We start from the raw sequence: 20,386 nt of genomic DNA on the forward strand, positions 1-20,386 counted from the left end.
CTTTTTTTTTTTTTTTAGTGGCGGAAACGGGCTTCCATACTAAAGTGATGATTAATCCATTTAAAAGAAAACTATATGGAGGCTACAGTACAGGTAGTTGTTCTAAAAAGTAAAAAAAAGTAGCAATTTAAATACAGCATAAATTTCTGTCACCGAGTTATTTCAAAAGGGGTGGAGGGGGGGACTGGAGAATATTCATGCTTACCATACTGGCGTGGGTCAAGGCATAGGGTGGCTCCCTCCAGGACAGTAGTATTTTGGCAAATATTCCAGATGTTGAAATATATGAAAACTGGAATGGAGGTAAATGCAGTCACTCCAAGCCAAGCCAGCATGAAGATGTATGTCAGCATGATGAACTGAAAGGGGAAACAGTACAGATGGATTACTGAAGTGGAACCGTATTTATTTGTAATATTAACACCTTCCAAGGCACTGTGGCTGGTGTAAAACTGATCATTTAGACGTTGACTCGTCTATGTTTAGATGTTGACGGCAAGGTCTTCTGAGATTAGTTTTTGTTGTAGTTAATGTTTTTATATCCTCCAAGTTATTTTATAGGATTGCTGCATGCTCTTTTGTATGTTCTGGATGTGTGCTGATAATTTATTTTGTTCTTGTTTCAGCAGTATTACCATATTGAACACTGATCAGAAATAAACCTTATAATGTCCTTTGCTGGTTGAGTACTGTAAGTACTACATATGATATTAGCTTGTCAAGAAAAGTTAGTTAAAAGAACAAATCATTATCATTTTCGATTCTTCCTGTTAAATAAAAACAGCTTCAAGAGAAGCTAAAGAAAAGGTGATAAGATCAACTTTCCTCTGTGTAGACAGATTTCTTTAGCAGAGGAACTTGGGAAATCTAAGATTTTGATATATTGATTATGAGAAAGTACTATATATCAAACAGAAGAGATGAGCAGACATGTGAATGACCCCAGATTACATTAGGTTTGTATATCTCCCTTCAATGTCTTCTTTCCTTGGGGAAAAATGCAGTGCTATTTATACTTTCTTTTATAGGGGAAAATAAAGATAGTTGAGTTATAGTACTCGTAAAGGCTCTATTGTGGCTGACCCTTTTCAGCCTTTTCAAAATAGTGAAACCTCACCAAATACAGGGGTCAACTCTAAAAAAGAATCTATTACATATAGAGCTTGGGAGAGCACGAGTAGTGTCACATTGGCCACAAAAAAAAAATGTCAGCTATTGAAATCTACTCAGCCTTCAAGGGAAAGTTCCTGGGAAATGACCTGACATTTACTAGGTGATTCCCGACAAGAGCAAAAGCTTATATAGAGTAATAGACATACATTTTATAGTTAGTATGAAGTAAAATAGTAGCCCTACCCAGGCACTGACACAACGTCCACATGTTGTGATCTTGAAGTCCCCGTACAGATCTTTAATGGCACCACTTGTGAAGAATCCCTCCACCATTAGCAGGATGCCATAGACGAAGAAAGCCGATGCAATGCCGTAAATCACATACTTAATAATGTCAATCCTGGAGAAGGAATACAGAACAACAGAAATGCAGTTTATAAAAATAAGAAGTTACCCTTTCTTTTTAAGATGTTAGCAAGCATATTCATACAAAAATACTCACACAGGAAAATTATATAGATAATTGCAGGTCATTACATTTGCCTGTTAAACAGAAGTAATCAACATATCTGTCTTAAATTGGCTACGCTTGTTGTGATTGTGCGGTGGATCTCTGGGATGTGTCAAAGCACATATAATTGTGCATTTTATACTGTGGAAGTATGCAAACTATGCTTTCTTGCTGATCAGCAGGGCTGTTTAGAATCGTTGTTACTTACATTGTAAAGACATCCAGTGAATCCACAGGGCTCCTCACAACCTCAAAGTAGTCCTGGAGGATGGTGACAGTGCCAGTCAGGGCTTCATGTCCACAGCCACAGAAGAGGGCCACACCAGCATACAGCAAGATGGTGGCTATGAGGGATGGGTATGGAATCCCACCCAGGCATTTGATGCAGCATTCAAGGCATCCTAAAGCGGAGAACCAGATTAGCCAACAAAGACTGTTAAAATTCTGAGAGAAAAAACACCAGACGTGGCACAAAGTAACAGAGACATTTTTGCTGCATTTGCTGCATTTTAAATTATTTATCAATACATTAGCATTGAGCAAATGCATCTGCATGCACTGTATTTCCATTTCCATTTAATATTTTCCAGCAATTAAACCAGCTGGGAGGCAGCTATGCATGTAACACTGCAAGCTAGTTTGACTGCAGTACTCCTTTCCCTTATGTTAAAAAAACAACAACAAAACCCTTTCAAACAACTGTGTTATTCGTTCTGTCAGCTCTATAGCCCTACGGATGATGCTGACATTTTATTCAGCAATACAAACTCAGCCTTAGTTTCACATAGTAACTATGACCTTTAACCCCATTCTACTTTCCTCAGCTTCCTGTGCCAGGGGGTTCTTAAGGTGACAAATCACTGCTCAGGTTCATCTTCAATCTCCTGTGACACAGACTGCTCACAAAGAAGCCACGTCTGTAAATATTGTACCCAGGTTTGCCTTTATGAATTGCTTTGATTTATGAGTCTCCATCTCGTGTGTGTGTTTTGTGCTACTGAGTCAGTCATTTCCCAGTAACTACAACAGAGGTACAGAGGTATTTCCTGTGTAAGTGCGAAACAAATCCAGTATTGCAGTGTTTTGCTGTATATCATCCAGACAGATACATTTTTCACAAAGCCAGACTAGTCTGAAACAGCTAGACCTGTATTAAAATCAGAGAGCTGCTTCATAAGTATCCTAAATGATTAAAGTTGAAGTCAGTATACAAATGTGGTATATGTGCTTTTATGACCAGCACGGCGTTACTCTTGATCAGATGTAAGATGATCATGGCCCATGATTAAATTCATCTGCATTGGTTTTGCTGTGCTCATTCAGAAGAGATGCAGTGACTCTGTTGTCAGTTGCAAAGATGATAAGATTTCAGGATGTTTTCAGCTCCATTCTTTTAAAGGTTGTCTAGTCATCTTCACTTTTGTTTCAAAGCAGCAGTCAGCCCAATATTCCTCCTCCTCAACTCTCTTCGTGTGACTCTGATCCAGACATGAGTGGAATACCAAGTAGCTGGTCCGCCCGCTGGGCTGTGCTGAGCACTCAAACGCTTGGTGCAGTTACAACCTTCACCCAGGGTTTCCTAGATTATCTACCTCCTTACTGATGTTATCCACTGCTAGACTGTGGAATGTCTATTCAGCTTATGTGCTATATTTTAAACATGTTTCTGTCCATATCCGTGTTTGCTGAATGTTGTATCCTAAAACAATCCATACAGCTTTTCACACGTCACACTACACAGTCCAAACAACTCTGCTGTGCCTGTTAATAAGCTTCTGATTTTAGTCGCTGTTTAAGTATTCTCAGCTCATACAGTGTATGCTTAGATCTAAGCTTTAAAGATGAGGTACACATATATATTGTCTTCCAAGCCTTTTGTTGTTTAGAGGAAAGATTATAGTATGCATTATATCTCAAACTGGCGATTCCCCCATTGAATAGAGGGACTGCAGTGCCATTTGTCTGCCTTTATCATCACTGCCTTAGTAATTCTCCAACATTCCCACTGATTCACCTAGGAAGAGACATCAAATTCAGGGAATACTTCACCTTTAGTGCCTCTTGGTAACTATCAGGTACTTACAATGCCACGTGACATACACTCCTAGGTGTTTTCACGCTAATTCACACCTTCTGTCATGTGACTCTGAGAACCTGCAGTAGATTTAAATGGCCTGGACTCCCTCTGGATTCAAGCCTTAAACAGATGCTGCTTAAATTCTGCCGTTTTAGTTCATTTCAGGAATACTTTGAGGGAAGCTCCCATAGTGGAGGTGTTGGTTTAGTCATTGTAATCAAAAATGAATTTATATAAATCACTTTGTATAGTCTCACTTTGAGTAGAGCTGTTTTTATTTGGAAACCCGCATCCTAATACAATAATGGAAAAACGGACAGTTTTAAAGAACTCAATTCAGCCCTGTGGAAAACTAAGTACACCCTATGAGTCAACAGTTTGTAGAATCAGTTTGTAATTCTTTTCTGCAGGGCTTTAACAGTTTGTGACATTGTTGTGGAGGAACATTGGAACAAAGTCCAAAGTTCATGTTGCAAAATTGCCTTAGTTCATTGAGGTTTGTGGGCATTTGTATATTCTCAGCACTCTTCCCACCACAGAATTTCAATCAGTTGACTTTGACTCAGCTGATGCGACACTTTGATTCTTTTCACAAGTCCACGAGTTCAAGGTCACGATCAACTCAGTAACTGCAAGATCCACAGGAACTGTGTTTGACAGTTGTTTGTGCTGATGGTGCGATTGGTTTTTGCCAAATGTGACGATAGTCAAACATCTCCACTTTGGTTTTGACTGTGCAAAGTACTTTCCAGAAGTCCTGAGGTTTGTTCAAATGCAACCCTTCCAATCACGCCACATTTAATTCCTATGGAAGCAGTAAGAGTGTGGTTAGTTTTGCATAAAACTATGCAAAGTTATGTGTAAGCATGTGTTTTTAACACGATTCCATTCTGCAGCTACAATATTTTGGATAGCAAATTTTTCTGTTATCATTATTTAAAGGTGTCAGCTTGTCTTTTTCTGGCAACTTATGCATGAAAAGGTCTCCAGATGCACCAGTGCCAAGGTTCTGAGACCATAGACCATAGACCATTCTGATAACTTTGCAGTATAATGTCTGGAATGCCTTAGAAATCAAGGATCTGTTACATAAACTGGACTTTATCAGATTCACTCATTCATTTCCCAAGGTCTCGTGAATGTAGCTATTTTTGTTCTTTGCTTGAGTACCCTCTGTCTGTCTGTCACTACCTCTTACCCCAGATTCATTATGTTGAGTTGCCTTATCACTTCAGGAAACAGGCACTGACAGAATTTATTGATGTAGCTGTGATTACTGACAAGATGAGAGTGAGGCAGAGAGTTCAGAAACACTTACCCTCTTGGCCACAGTGCCCATTTATGAGCCAGAGTAAGAGTCAACTGTTGAGTCAAGTACTACAAACACATGGATTTGTATGTAGTACTGATGGGATACAAATTACTGCAATGTTCCCAGTTAATTTTTTATTTATTTCCAAACTATGTCGCTTGTATGGAAAAATAAGGTTTTTCAGCCATCAGAAATAGATAGAATAGATATAAAACATTTTCTCTTGCATTTTGAATCTTAAATACAGGAACGCAGCGGCCTTAGAGATATGCTGGTGCTGATTATGTGCAGTAATTGAGCGGAGCCTGTATTTAACATGAAGAGAGACAAGCGGTAATATCAATGATTTAAGTGATGGCTTCAATCAAGGCTTATTTCCTTGCTTTTCTGCACACAGCATAAAGCAGCTGCGAATTTACACGGACTACTTTTCCACCAAGCAGTAAACAGAATTGGCTACTAGTATGTTTGTACATTGTATTGTAAATGTAACTACAGAGTACAACACAGATAATATTTGTCTATATGTGACTTGACTTAAAGAGTTTCCATGGAAACAGTTGAAGATGAAGTTAGAAGGCAGGATAAAAGCATTACTGAGTGGACGTAACAGACTAATGTTTTATTGATCGTCTGCTCTTAATTCTGTGGAAGGGAAACTCATCACACCGAGTAAAGAGAGGTGTGTTAGAAAAGGACCAGATTCAGTGATAAAGTTGTAAATCTAGGTTAAAAGGTAAAAACTAACAAGGCTTCCATCTTTGTCTGAGAGAAAAAATGTATTCACGTGAGTAGAAACAGCTGAATTTACAACGTAATGTCTTCTTAGCCTAGCTGCCCTTTTTCACATTTACTATGTTCCTTCCTGTTTTTGAAAATGCAGTGATAAAAGATCACCAGCAATGCGTTTATGATCTCATATGTTATCTGTCTTCCTCACCCCATTAAAAAATACCAGTGCATGCTATCATTTGCTCTCTGTAAACCGTCATTGATCCTAAATGAATTTGGGTGAAAAATGGCAAACGGACGATTCTAAGAGTTAGAGGATGCTTGATCAATAATTTAGAAGTGGCACAGTGCGGAGGCACACAAGTCTCCCACATTCATTTTTCATGCTTTCTGCTTAGCCCCACATCACCTGTGATAAAAATAAAAGATGGCCTGCTTTAGGGGTCATGGGTATTTGAATGGCTGTGTCGTATAGGAAACAATGACTGTCAAGTTTGGTGCAACCAAGCAGATTTCAAATGGACTAGAATTGCAGTGACAAGGACCATCTGTGTACTTGAATGAATATATGTGATGTTTTTGTTTTGCCTTATTTTGAACTGGAGTACACCCCCAAATGTTTGAGGTAAGCTTAGTCTACAAAACATCTTTTACTCAGAATAACCTATTTTCCAATCAGTAAAAAGCATTTAAGGATTTTCTTGCCTCAGCGTGTTGATTAAATACAAATTTCATCGGTGCAAATCTTAACTCTAGCAAAACCAGGATTAATGCTATTCAGTTTTGAACAAAGAGACAGATTTAGAAGATGCCACTGTTTTAAATATTTTATTTTCCTAGAACAAAGCCACATGTTTTTTTCAAGGGAGGAAAGGGAGGGGGTGAAATTGAGGCCTGTGAGAGCCCAAACACCGCGGCCCAATCAACAGAAGGCGTCTCCCTAATACAAAGAGAAAGGATGACCCCCTCCCAGGGCCTCTCCCACCTCCCACTTCTCCTCCATCTGTCAGTGCCATAGCTGACAGGCAAAAGGGATACACACATACACACATTCTCTCTGACCTAGTCAACTTTTGCATGAGGGATGAGATAATGTTGTCCATATCAGATCAGTGCAGGGTTAATTTATGGAGTAACGGGGTGGATGATGAATTGGATGAATTCTGCGAATTACAGTGCTGTGATGTTTCTCAGACATTTCCACATTATGAAATTTGCTTAGTTCATCCATAGGTCAGTATTTGACGTGTAGTGGTCCTGTTAAACTGGAAAAATAATTTCTATTTAAGGCTAGATTACCTTTAAGACATTTTTTCGCTATTGACACAAATATTTCTTAACCAAAATAGTTCCATAGCTAGTCAAATATCAGACATAAAAGTAATATTGGGCAGATTCCAAATACTTGCTTTCAAAGATGATTTTTACTCAAATGTGTGTTTATGCGACCCTGAATTGGATGAGTGGAAGAAAATTAATGCATAGATGGATGGTTGCTTATGTTGGTTCATTCCTAACTAAAAAGGATTTCTTCCTTTTGAAGTCATATAGAGATATGAGGCTTTGCTTTTGATGCAGTTTTAGCATCTGAGAAAATAAATGGCATGCTGCATTAGAGTATTAAATGAACAAAATTCATTAAAGACGAAAAAGGAAAGATAATCTAATTCTGTGTCTGTGCATTCATTTCTAACACGAGAGATCCAATAAGAGAGATCAATTTTCCCACATACAGCTAGCATTTATTAGGGGTTTTGTGTGGGGACGGGGTGGTGGTGAGCCTGGTCAGACAGAGAGAGAAGAGAGAGCGAGATCTCAGTGGGGGGATGGTGTGCCTGTGTCAGCCTGAGTGTAATGGGCGTGCATGCGTCTCGTTGCTTTCCTTGTTCCTTTAATGCACCCCACCCCCCTTCCCCTGCAGTGAGCAGGTTTTTTTTCAGCTCCTGTGTGCCCCCATCTCCTCTGCGCATGTTTAATCAACCAGCATGGTTGCCATAACAACCACAGCGCAAAATCTGAGAATAGACCGGGTACTTGAGAGCCGTGACCCACTTACTGTACGTCAACAAATTCAGTGGGACAATAGTGAACGAGACACATTACACATAAAACCCCTTCAGGGCTAAAAGGTTGTTCCACACCAGGCCTGAAAGCTCAGCTACTGATTTCCTCTCTTCCTTTTTCACAGAGAGATGGAAGAGTCTAAACAGGACTGCGTGACTGTAGACGTGTCTTTTGTCTAAGCCAAGTTCACTCCAGGAACTAGGGGGCAAAAGTCAAAAACACAGCAAAAGAAACAAGGTTTTTGACTTTAGGTTTATGCATTTTAACCATGCAGGTATTTCCACTTCACAGGGTGGAATGAGTTTAATTTTCCTGATTGCCAACCTTATAAGCAGCCAAAACCAAAGAATGCAGGGATTTGAAGCACAGCTCCAAAACAATAGACCATAATAAGAGCATGTCTACAGAGTCCAACAACAGTGGAGTACTTCATACTGCATATTAGTACTTCAATTTTTACTCAATAACAGTTTCCCGACACACTTTACCCTGAATAACCGAAATTTTAAGTAACATTTTAATTACATAAGCTAACACAACTCACTTGACACAATCATGTTGAGTGACAACAATATCATATTATCATTTTAAGATATTATCATTACAGTGAGCTAGTGTTTATCATCAATCTCAATGCAAGTAATTTTCAACACCTCTTTCCCTATGCCTATATCTATACCATTGTGTCATTGCTCAAAACAATAAGAGACCCCACATAAGGTTTTTAGCTGCTCCAGAAATAATTACTAGAACAATTGGTGGAACTCTCTTGACCTGGGCTGGGGCAGGCTTCAAAACAACAAGGGGCAGTAGAGGAGGACATAGGAGCTCTTAGATAAGCTGCTACTTATACATGAAGTAATATATTCATGAATGTGCTGCAAGTGAATAATATCTTCTAAATAATTTATTTCTTATCATATTTGGTAAAAATAAACAAGAAAACCCAAACAAATGTGGTTTTATGTAGTGGAAAACCATTTGTCTGACCACAGCAACTATGTTCAAAGCAGCATCTCCTTGCCTTTAGCCTAATGCAGATTTGGCATTTATCAACTGCAAATTCAAAGTGAATGAAACTCGGTGAACCTTTAAAACTACAACACAAGTTTTCCATTGTGTATTACGGTCACACGATGTTACTCACATGATTGTAGACGGACAAAAATGAGATGCTCAACATGCAACCACATGCTAATCAAACAGAAGGACAAACGCTACCTTGCAGAGTAGATTCTTGGCTCAGGAAATGCTAACAGGTGTGCCTTTCTCAGTTTTTCCATTCAGCAACAGTTAGTACATCAAGTGTAAATGACCTGCAGAATCATGTTTGGTTTATTTATCCACAGTATTACCCACCATATGGTCATTTCCAGAACTTTTAGCATATTTAGCCGTGTGTTTCTACTGGTCTAAACCTGCTTTTTCAACAGAAGGGCGCTGGACTGCTCCCTGCTGCTAATGGCCACTTTGGTACATAGAGTGCGCTCATACATTTGGCTAGCAGCTGAAGTGAACAGTGCCCACCTGGTGCATCTGACTCATAATCTGAGATTTGCAACCTCAGAAGAGGAAGACAGAAGGGCATTAGGATGCTGTGAGTGCACTCAGTGACACCTGCACCCCTTTGAGCTGGAAGTACCAATTTATCTACAGTCCGTTTGGTAGCTCGGATGATGTCTTCATCAGCAAAATGATAAAGAACTGTGCTTTAAAATACATATGTAAACGATACACATTTTATTCTATAAAATGCACATCACCAACTGTGGGGGCTCTGCTTCTACATCAGCGTTACGCAAAATGAGAAGCTTTTAAAATGTTGGTGTTTCTAGATGTCCAGTCTTACCAATTTCTGCACATTTATTGGGTAGAAGCTTGCTGTAGACAGAGGCCTGTCAAGTTATTATGTTTTCCTTAACACACTCTACACTAGACTGTATGTATTTAATTTTTTCTATGATTTATCCCACTTTTTTGCAATTAAGGTTAGATTGTGAGTTTTTGGTCAAAACTGATCAATGATTATTACAAACTATTACATATTTCTCCAGAAAAATCAAAGTGACATGGGCGAAAACATGGCCATCATCAGAGGAGTCATTGCAATTATCTTTTGTCTTCACAAACTATAGAGGGGCCGTCAAATCAATAATTTAATAAACGATACAATAATTTAGGTAACCAACATATGTAAATTGCATTGCATAATACTTGGTCTCCAGAACCTCCATCTTGGCGCATGGTGATAAACTTGACTTGAAGTACTTAACATAGTGACACTATTGATTTTCCATTCAAAAGGAAAGTCTAAGCTATAACTTTTCAAACACAATACTAACTAACAGGACCAGGGTGTATTTTCTTGTGTTATTTGTTTTTTAATGGTTAAATAATAATAGCCTATGATTTACGAAAAAGGCTGTATGTTTCGACATCGAGCCACTCAGGATCCCAGGCAGTGTCTTTTTATGCACAAATTTCTATGATTTCTGCTACACATGGTCTACAGAATAATTGTTCAGTTTTGTCATTGGAAGGTACAACATGGAAATTATTCCAACAACCAAACTGCCTGATGATATGCTGGAGAAGCTGCGCAATCTTAACTACTGTGGAAACCAGTTCAGTAGTTCTCAGTGTTGTCTAGAGCGGACTTATGATAGAAGGCGCCGGGCTAAAAACAAACATTAGCTGGTTAGCTGGTTGGTGTGTATTGGTCACTTTCCAAGAGCTTCAGCCTTTAGTTTACTGTATAAAACAACACACGGCTTATTTCCTCATATTCACGTGATGATTTTAGTTTTTTTTCAAGTTCAAGGGGAGAAATCAAATGCTTGCTTGTGTTGACACATGGGCAGTGATTCATAAAAGCACCCTAGTGTGAGAAGCAGGTTGCATATGTCAAAGCAGAGCCTCTGCTGTAACAGGTTATTAACAGTCAATTTGGTTTTAATAAGCTTTTGTTCAAGAAAAATGAGCTTGCAGAGCTTGCTTTATATGAGTACGTGCTAAATAATTACATTAATATTCTGCCCAAATTAATGGATCTGACAGATGGCTTTATTATCGAACTGTCATCCAAAAATTGCCCATAGGGACGCCACTAAAGGTTGTTTGATCAAAATCTATAGGTTTTCTAGAACTTCTCCTACTACGCTGCTTAGTCAAGCAGTTTGATTAAGCTCACTATATTCTCCCAAGCTTCTCATTTTCTTTTTCACTCTGTGCTGTAATCATTTCTGACTCTACATATGCGCCTCTTCTTGTCTCTCTTCCTCCCACATTCTTAGACACAGCAAACTATTCCTGTGCTTCTGAAATGTCATCAACAGGAGTGGGTGAAGAGGGAGTAGATAATGACTTTGCCAGCGCCATGGCAACTGTTTCAGTTCGTGTGTGTGCCTGTAAGTAGTGCTAAGTTGCAGGGAAGAGCGACAGGAGGCAACACAAACATATGCCTGACACAATAAATCTGAGAGAGAAGGAGGCAAGGGAGGTGAAATAAAAACGTGTTTTCTACATGAGAACAGCATCCTCTTTACCTTTGGTATTGTGTCATTCTTTAACAAAAAATATCTTTTTCCAATCCACTGATGAGAAAATACACTTGCTTTATACAGTTGCAACCATATACTGAATCATTCATGCAGAGAAACAAGATGCGGAGGTGTGAAGTATAAATAGCAATTCAGCTCTGCACAAAGCATACACTGCCCCTCCTAAGTGAATGAAAAAAGAACCCCTAAAAACTCCTCCTGCAACAAATGCACAGTGAATATTGCAAAGCACTGCTGCATCATACAGCACCTCGGTTTTTCCGACACAAAGGACAGAACCTGAAAGCTGCTGGTTTAAAGACTAGTAATAATGGTAGTTCAGTTTGGTTCCATGCTCTTCGTGTTTCTCTCTGTCATCACGACAAGCATGAAAGACACATCAAGCAAACAAAGGCAGTCCAGCCCTTGCTGTAGCAGTTCACACCCCTGTGACTACCCAGACAGCACATACAGACGTGCACTTTTCAGTGGAGTGCTGATACTCAGTGGACAAAAGAATTCCCACAAACAGATGCTCTTTTATTCAAAGAGGGTATGGCTTACATTTGTGCAGTTGTCTCTGCAAAGACACTACTGACACTGACAAAAGCAAAAATACATAAATGAATTCATCAGAACATGCAAAGATTTACTTTCTTACCTTTCTGGGTCTGCCCCTCATCCATGTCTTCTTCCATTTTGCTTTTTCTTCTTTTTTAAGTAGCTATCGATTAGTAAATAAATGTCCTGTGTAGGTTTAAGATCGTATTTATTTAAGGAGTAATCCACACATCAGTTCCCCTTTCTTTCTCTATACTCACTTTCTCTCTCTCTCTCTCTTTCTCTCTCTCTCTCTCTCTCTGAACACTTAGATTGGCTGTCAGGTGTGGTTTCTGTCAAGTGACTGGGCGATGCAAAGGATCACTTAGCCTTTGTGGTACTGTCCATTGCAAACCGCTGTGGCAAGTGCAGAACGCCTCCTTGGTCCCTGGTGGAGGAGGAGGAGGAGGAGAGGAGTAGCAGGGCTGGCTTGAGCTGAGGGTGGTCTCTGTGGTTTGAAGGAAAGCGCATGTGTGACAAAGAGCCATGCATTTGAAAAAGGGAGGTGTGTGGAAAATGTTGGATTAAAACACTAAAAGCAGCAACGGTGGTAGAACCTAAGCCAGAATCAAGATCTTTTCACTGTGTTGTCTAGACAGTTGTGTTCATGAGTGTTGGTGACTATTCCTTGTCTCACCCTCCCTAAACAACACCCCCTCTCAGACAGAATGGTTAAGCCCATCACCCACCAACCCCCCTTCCCATGCGAGGCTGCGGCTGCTCTATATTAGCACAACCTCCCATTAAATAAGTGAGGGGGTACATCTGATTTCGAAATGGGATTCTCCTAATCTTATTAGTCTTACAGATTAAGTTATACAATCACCAAGGCGTTGTCATTGGATTCTTGAATTCTAAATGACACTATATGTCTAGAGCTGCAGACAAACAGCTCACACACTGATGAAAACTGCTAAATAATTATGCAAATACATACCTAGATCATGGACAGGACACAAGGTAATTGGAATTGGAAATTGGTATTTTAAACTGCTGTTGAGTGAAATATGCTGTATAAATAAAACCTGACTTGACAAAGTATGGACAGATGGGTGAATGGATGGATGATCAGACAGGTGGATTAGATGAAACTTTAATGATCCCTGTGGGGAAAGGAAGCTTCTGCTGCAGCCAAGACCTGAGAGGGAATAGCGAAGGAGGCAAGTGAGGGTTGTAAGAGTGATTCAAGTAAGCACGCTAGCTTAAATAGACTGCAAAATATTAATCGGATGGAAGTTCAGCAAATTAACTTGCTAGAAATCACTTTTAGTCATCCGTTATCTTATTTGTGCCTGCTGTAATACCAGGAATGCCAAAAGCTTCACTCATAGGCCTTTCAGAAGAAAAGCAAGATAACGTTTTTATGGTAATTATGGTAATGTGATGTGTATGTGATCATTTATTAATGATTCTATATAATGCTTTATTAATGTTTCATTGCTTAATGTAACATTCATTGAATTATTCAATTAGCCTACTTTAGTTTGTTGTCTAACCAACTGGTGTGTCAAAAATTACCATACCACTGAGTACCGCTTTGTAATTCAAATTAGCATTAAATGTTTATTAGCTTTTCTGGCAGCATGGATCAACGGATGGTGATGTCTGTAGTAAGAATCCAACCTTTCAGTCCAGACTTTTAATACCTCAATAAGTGTCAGATGCATTATTTTGAAATATTGTGCAGAAATTCCAGAATGTCCAGATAGCAGATACGGATATATGGCCCAAGAATTCCTGTTATGTCTACACAGGGCTCGCAAAATTGCTTGCTTGCCTGCTTATATTATCAGATGAATGCTCAGTAGCATATTGTTTAAAGCTCTGCTGTGCATATGTAGATTCTAAACATCTTGCTTTATCATGAGATCAAGAGACAATTTCAACCACTTTCTCCCTTTTCCATCTCCTTAGGGGCTGCTCCCTTTTTTTTATTTTGTGCACACGATATAGTCTTAAATAGTCATTTGTATCTGGTGAATATCCATTCATCCATTTTCTTCTGCTTATCCAATTCAGGGCCATAGGGAGGGGTTGGAGCCCATCCCAGATGTCACAGGGAAAGAGGCAGGGTGCACCGTGGATAGGTTGCCAGACTATTGGGGCTAACACAAAGGGAAAGAGAACCATTAACACCTACAGTTTATTTAGAATCACCAGTTAACCTTCATGCATTTCTTTGGGAGGAAGCTGGATTACTTGGAGAAAACCCACAGAGGCACAGCGAGAACATGGAAGTCCACATAGAGAGGCCCCGGTGGATTTGAATATTGGACATTGTCCTTATTAAGGAGTTTAGAATCTCTAATTAAGTAAATAGCTTTTACAGAGGTTTAAGCACTAGATATAATATGTACATTCTCAGTATGTGTCCAACACAGTCAAAGACAAACATGTCATTGTGCATTCTCACTAGTTTCTTCCCACACTAACTAATCCTAAATTTAAGCACCACTATTATCTGCTTAGCTCAACAAGGGGAAGTTGCTGAAATGTGTTTGCTTTTCTGAATCAGGTCATTGCGTATATACTCTGAGCACGGTTTTTCAACCACTCAACATTTTTTTAATCCAGCTCTTAACTTTGTATAATGCCTGCTTATAAATATTGGTTCTTCATGTTATTTGAAGAGCTTTAAAGTGATTTGCATTCCAGTTTAATGAAAAATATTTGAACATTTAAGAGATATTGTTTGCACTTTGCATAGAAAGTATGCATATGTTGAACTTGAGTTTTGTCTCCTGGTTTTGTCAAGTCAGGAACTTCAGTGACTAATACATGGTTAAACTGAAAGTCCATAAAAACATTTGAATAGCATTTGAGCCATACAAATACAATTAATACTGTAAGAACAAAAATATACTAAATTTTTTTTAATTAATTTTTTTAACACATTGGTGTCCATTCCAGCATACAAACACACAAAATGCCCCACCCTTGGCCTGGATAACATAGCCACACACTAACCTACTGTGGCTAAGGGTGGGAGATTTGCTGTGGGGGAGGGCTTTTTTCTGGGGAAATCCGTAGCTTATAAATCTCCACTGGTTAGTGGAGCCCCCCTGAGGCGCTGACCTCCCTCCTCCCGCTGCATCCCGTCGGCACAAGAGATTCCTTCACACTGGGTGCCATAACGCTGATAGGAAAAATCAGCAGATGGTGAAACACTTTCTTAGGGCATTTTAAGGAGAAATGCTTTGTAAGATTATTTATCTGACATCTTTGATTCCAGTCACAGATGCAATGCATTTTGTATTTGAATTCAAAAGTATGTTATCCTAATTTTGTTTTCTTACATATTTTACACATGCAGAAAAGTCTTTAAATCCCCTGCATGCACTTATGACCAACAGAAGGAGGAAAAGAATCACACTCTAAGCTTATTAATGCATCCTGGTTGTTCTCCAGAATGGGCTTGCTAGTTGCCATAGCAACCAGGCCTTAGATATTGTTGAGTAGGAGAAGCTGGATGTAGAAGTCGATGTAGAATTCACATATTACCCTGTAACCCTGGCTGGTGTTTTTTCTTTTAAATGTAAAGTAGCCTATCTAACTTTAAAAAGGAAAATACCTGTAGTTAAAGTACGATTATTATTTGGCATTTATATTATATCACCAGTCGTATCTAGTACTTTAGATCTTTTAATATAAACAAATGCCTCTGAATGTGAGGCTCTGACTGAAAATCTAAATTTCAGTGGTTGTCTGCCAGTGTCTGCAGAAATCAACAGGCGACAGTGCTCTCCATCTTAAGTGCTGATGTGTGTTCACGCCTAGTCAAGCTGAGGAAAATCAAAAGACACTGAAAAATTAAGGAGGTCATTCTTTCAGCTCTACTGAGTGAGGAAGGGATGGAGGCTTTACCAACCATTAACAGTTACAGAAAGAGGTTGAACAATTGCAGACTATGATACGCACTATGATAGATGTGGAGTTCGCTTAAATGTCATATTTTCACTCATCCATCCAAACATTTATTTTCTTCCAAGCAGTGGGAACAGGAGTAGAGTTGTGCAGACCTTCCACTCCCTGGCTCTGCAAGCTCTTCCAAAGCATCCCTGAGGTATTCCAAGCAAACAAAGACAACATAATGTTGATCCCCAGACTACCTTAATTGGCTCCTGACAATTTCTGCCATTTGCATCTGCAGTCTCATTCATATGTTCACTACCCACAGGTTAAATCCTCACCTTTGCCTTTTGGCTCAGCTCTCTGTTTTTGCCACAACACACTGGTATATTTATTTTATCACCGTAGACTGCGTTCTTCCCACACTTTTGAATACAACTCCAAGATGCTTGATCTCCTCCTAATGAGACAACAACTCATCTCCCAAACCCTGGCTGAACCTACAGATTGTGTCCATAAACGTTATGGACAGAATCAGTGGTACAGTCCACATTAACTGGCAGAGTCAAACACTTGCAGGGATCTGGTGGCCCATAGCAGCAATGCACCTCTCAAAGGGCATCCCAAGGGATACAGTATATGCCTTTTCTGTGTTTTCAAAGTACGTTTGCTTAAGAACCAGTGAAAGGGCTGAATGGATGGTCTGGTGTTTTGCAACCATTAGATAAAAGCCTCCTTTATCTTTCTCAAATCTGAGCTTTGACTGATGCTTGTTTTATGCTTTGAGTGGGTGTAGCTCAAAGGTAGTCCGCAGACACTCATGGACTATGTCTATAGTTTTCATGCTGTAATTTTTTATCTTTAAAGTTTGTTTCAGGCTTCTCCCATTTCCAGTGAACTTCGCTCTTGCTAGATTTCATGTTCCAGTAGTATCTGCTCTGCAGTGATAACAAGCTCATCGAATTCTGTAAATATTAAGAAATGGCGCTCCAGTGCTTCCTTTAATACCTCCTTTAACATAGGACACTGGATCATCCTTTATGAAAGTAGAAAATGACATGATCCATAATCATACACCATCATCAAGCTGAAGTGGCATAGATGATTTAAATGTTAGCTTCAGTGCCCCCCGCCCATGCACATTTAGTAGTTCATTTTTGGGACATTGTAGTCTAAACACAGCAAACATTCATTATCACATCTTTTGTGGAGGCGCAGTCAGATTTTCTGAGCTCAAAGGTTCTCTGTTCCTTATGAAGTCCCCATTTAGATCAGCTCAGCAGCAGAAAGTTACAGAACTCATCCACCAGAACGCTCCTAAACAGTTTAATAGATTATTTTGTTTCTTTGTTTTGAACTGTTACTGCACTTGACCCATGCTGCTCAGCAGTCTGATTAAAATCACATGTATTGTTACAGCAAAAAGAAATCTAATGGTCATCTGCAGCTAATGGTCTGTTGAGGCTATGGAGATCCTATCAGTACACCATTGTCCTATCTCTATTAAAAGCCTAGGCTCTTGGACAACATGAGAAGCTAGGCAGTCAGCCAGAAACACTTATCATCCTGTCATCTATTTTTCACTAGCTTTACAGCTCAGCTGTACTTCACAGTGAGCATCTCTGAGAGCTTGGCGATTTGGGACCATCAAAGCGATCTTAATCTGTGTGAATCTGAATAGATTTGGCACCAGAAAAAATAAAATTTGTGATAAAAAATAAACACAAAAAACTGTGTTTTGCTAAGGTTCATATATTTTCTGAGCAGTGAAAAGGTATAAAATAGCTTTATTGAGGAACTCCTTTAGATCAGACATCAAAACTCACCTATGAGGGACATATTCAGACAATAAGTCCTTCTGTCTAAAAGGATTCAGTAAATTAATCCATGCCAAAATCATAAAGAATTCTTATGTCTTTTTTTTGAAATGACGACATATTGCTGGCACTGGAGATTTAAGTATGTGGCGCGGGAGGCTCCACTCTCAGCAAAAGCAATGAACATGAGGGGACTGACTGGACTGACAATGGGGACAAAAGTTTGACTGACTTGACACTGACACCCAAGATTGCACCTACTCGCGATCGTGGCAAGAGTTGGCAGTCCGTTTTGTAATCGGAAGGTTGCCGGTTTGAGCCCCGGCTCAGACAGTCTCAGTCGTTGTGTCCTTGGGCAAGACACTTCACCCGTTGCCTACTGGTGGTGGTCAGAGGGCCCGGTGGTGTCAGTGTCCGGGAGCCTCGCCTCTGTCAGTGCGCCCCAGGGCAGCTGTGGCTACAGTGTAGCTGCCATCACCAGTGTGTGAATGGGTGGATGACTGGATGTAGTGTAAAGCGCTTTTGGGTCCTTAGGGACTAAGTAAAGTGCGATACAAATACAGGCTATTTACTCCACCCAGCCAGGGTGGAAAGGGGGGATCTATATTTTTACAGGAGGAGGAGAGGATGAAGGCGACATCCTAGTTTCGCATGAGCTTCTGACCCATGCAGATCTTTTAGTTACCACTTTTCTGTGTGTATGTACTAGCAGTGTGTTATTATGACATCGTGTTGTTGACAATGCAAAGATCACAGTGAGAAACTGGTGTACTGTGTTATTACACCAGTTTCTCACCTTAACTAGGATAACTAATGCTGGTACGCTGGTACGCATACCAGCATTAGTGGTCCCCACCTTAACCATAAGGTGGGGACCACTAATGCTGGTACGCTGACGCAGAGGCGTAGACACCATGTGCCAGCACGTAGGTCAGTGGGGAATTTAGACCCAACTTTAGGGTCAGCCACTTATATAGACGCTTTAGGAGGGCCCAGAGGGGTCCCTAATAAATACCAGGTAGCATCAGGTTTTGAAAACATAACAGTCCTTTCAGCTTTCTTTACAGCCACACCAAATAAAAATGTGGGTAAGATTAACTATGTCCATTACGATGTTAATGTTAAGCCTTGCCAATTTGACTAGGGATGCAATTGAGGGATTAGCTGAGCAGGTGGCTCCTAGCTCTCTGATGGCTGTACAAAATAGGATGGCTCTTGATATGCTGTTGGCTGAAAAAGGGGGTGTCTGTGCGATGTTTGGAGACATGTGCTGCACATTCATTCCAGACAACACGGCCCCTGTGACCAGAGAGGGACTGAGAACATTATCCAAGGAAATGCATGAACATTCAGGGGTGAACAATCCTCTGGAGGAGTGGATGACTCCGGTGTTTGGGCAGTGGAAAGGGTTTATTTTGTCAATCATGGTGCAAGATAGATGTTGTTGCTCAAAAGTTAAAAACTGCTAGACATTGGGGATGTGAAACTATGTGTAGGCCAGTGGAAACAGAAGAGCACCAAACAAGTGTTAAAATTAAAGATAAAAACCATAAAGCAAATGAGACGTGTTGAAAAATAAAGGTTAAGAACTAGGGTGCAGGGCACAACTGAATTTCCACTGCCATGTGGGTGGGATGACAGTGATAAACATGTTGTGATTGGCTGACTCGCGGACTGCTCCCTGTTGGCAAGGAGGGGTGTAATGAAAAGGTATAAAATAGCTTTATTGAAGAAATGCCTTAGATCATACATCAAATCATTCTCTAAATCATACTTTAGAACATACTCTGTGCAGCTTAGAGTTTGATGTGTGTGATCTCCATATGCATATACTTTGCTGAATAAAGAGTTGAAGTTGGACTTCACGTCTCCGACTGACTTCTTGCCATCAAAAGAATCGGGTGAAGCCGGCGTGCTTCGACAGCAGCAACCATGTCATGGATGTATTACTTATAACTAAAAACTTAGACTGGTTATAATATATTAAGAGGAAAAACAAAGTATTTAGGACTAGTATGGCTAGATGTTGAAGTTAATGCCAGTGATCTCTCTTGTAAGTACTGTACATTGGGTATTTTACATATCAAATACTCAGATTTATAAAACCACCACCCAATCTAACGTTTATGCCACAAGTGCCCTAAAACAGCATTATTGGTAATTACCCAAATCTTTGTTTATTTTTATGTAATAGTTAATCCACCAACATGTGCAAAATCTTTAATCAAAATTAGATTTTGCTACAATATAATTATTGCTGTTATCTGTGAATTTTCAAATTAACTCTTTTATTTTAAAAAAAAGGAAGCAGATTAATACTTTTTCATTAAAATGCCAAATTACAGTTATTTAATTGTATTCATGAACCGAAAAATTTGTTTTGGTGACTGAATATTATGCTTCATTAATTTCTGACTTCTCAGTGCAGTCCGGGTCAAATTTGGGTAAAAACAAAAATCACGAATTCAGTTTGTTATTTGCCTAACAACATTATTTTTTCTCTTTCTATGACAAAGTCTAATATATTTGTTAAGCACTGTACAACATGTAGGAAATGAAAGTGTTTAATTTTACATTATCTGGCAGGAAAGCCAGTCTAATAAAAAATGAAAAAGCAGTCATTCGGTAGTGAGCACAAATGACGCGTTACTGTAATCGGATTACTTTTTTCAAGTAACGAGTAAAGTAAGGGATTACTATTGCAAAAACGGTAATTAGATTACCGTTACTTTCCCGTAGGAACGCTGAGTTACTGCGTTACTAAAACCGTGA

General features: G+C 39.5%; 1 protein-coding gene across 1 annotated transcript in view; it reads right to left on the minus strand.

Annotated features, from left to right (window-relative positions):
* Positions 1–12,539, minus strand: part of gpm6aa (glycoprotein M6Aa) — a 20,426-nt gene extending 7,887 nt beyond the window's left edge. The window contains exons 1-4 of the mRNA XM_005726480.2: positions 12,010–12,539; positions 1,833–2,025; positions 1,357–1,513; positions 206–359 (exon numbers count right to left, since the gene is read on the minus strand). Of these exons, the coding sequence (XP_005726537.1) occupies positions 206–359; positions 1,357–1,513; positions 1,833–2,025; positions 12,010–12,046 (541 nt within the window). The 5' untranslated portion in view covers positions 12,047–12,539. The remainder of the gene's footprint in view (positions 1–205; positions 360–1,356; positions 1,514–1,832; positions 2,026–12,009) is intronic.
* Positions 12,540–20,386: the final 7,847 nt, after the last annotated feature.

This window comes from Pundamilia nyererei, unplaced genomic scaffold (genome assembly GCF_000239375.1).
Source record: "Pundamilia nyererei isolate P.nyererei 1_Seehausen unplaced genomic scaffold, PunNye1.0 scaffold00020, whole genome shotgun sequence".
Lineage (NCBI taxonomy): Eukaryota > Metazoa > Chordata > Actinopteri > Cichliformes > Cichlidae > Pundamilia > Pundamilia nyererei.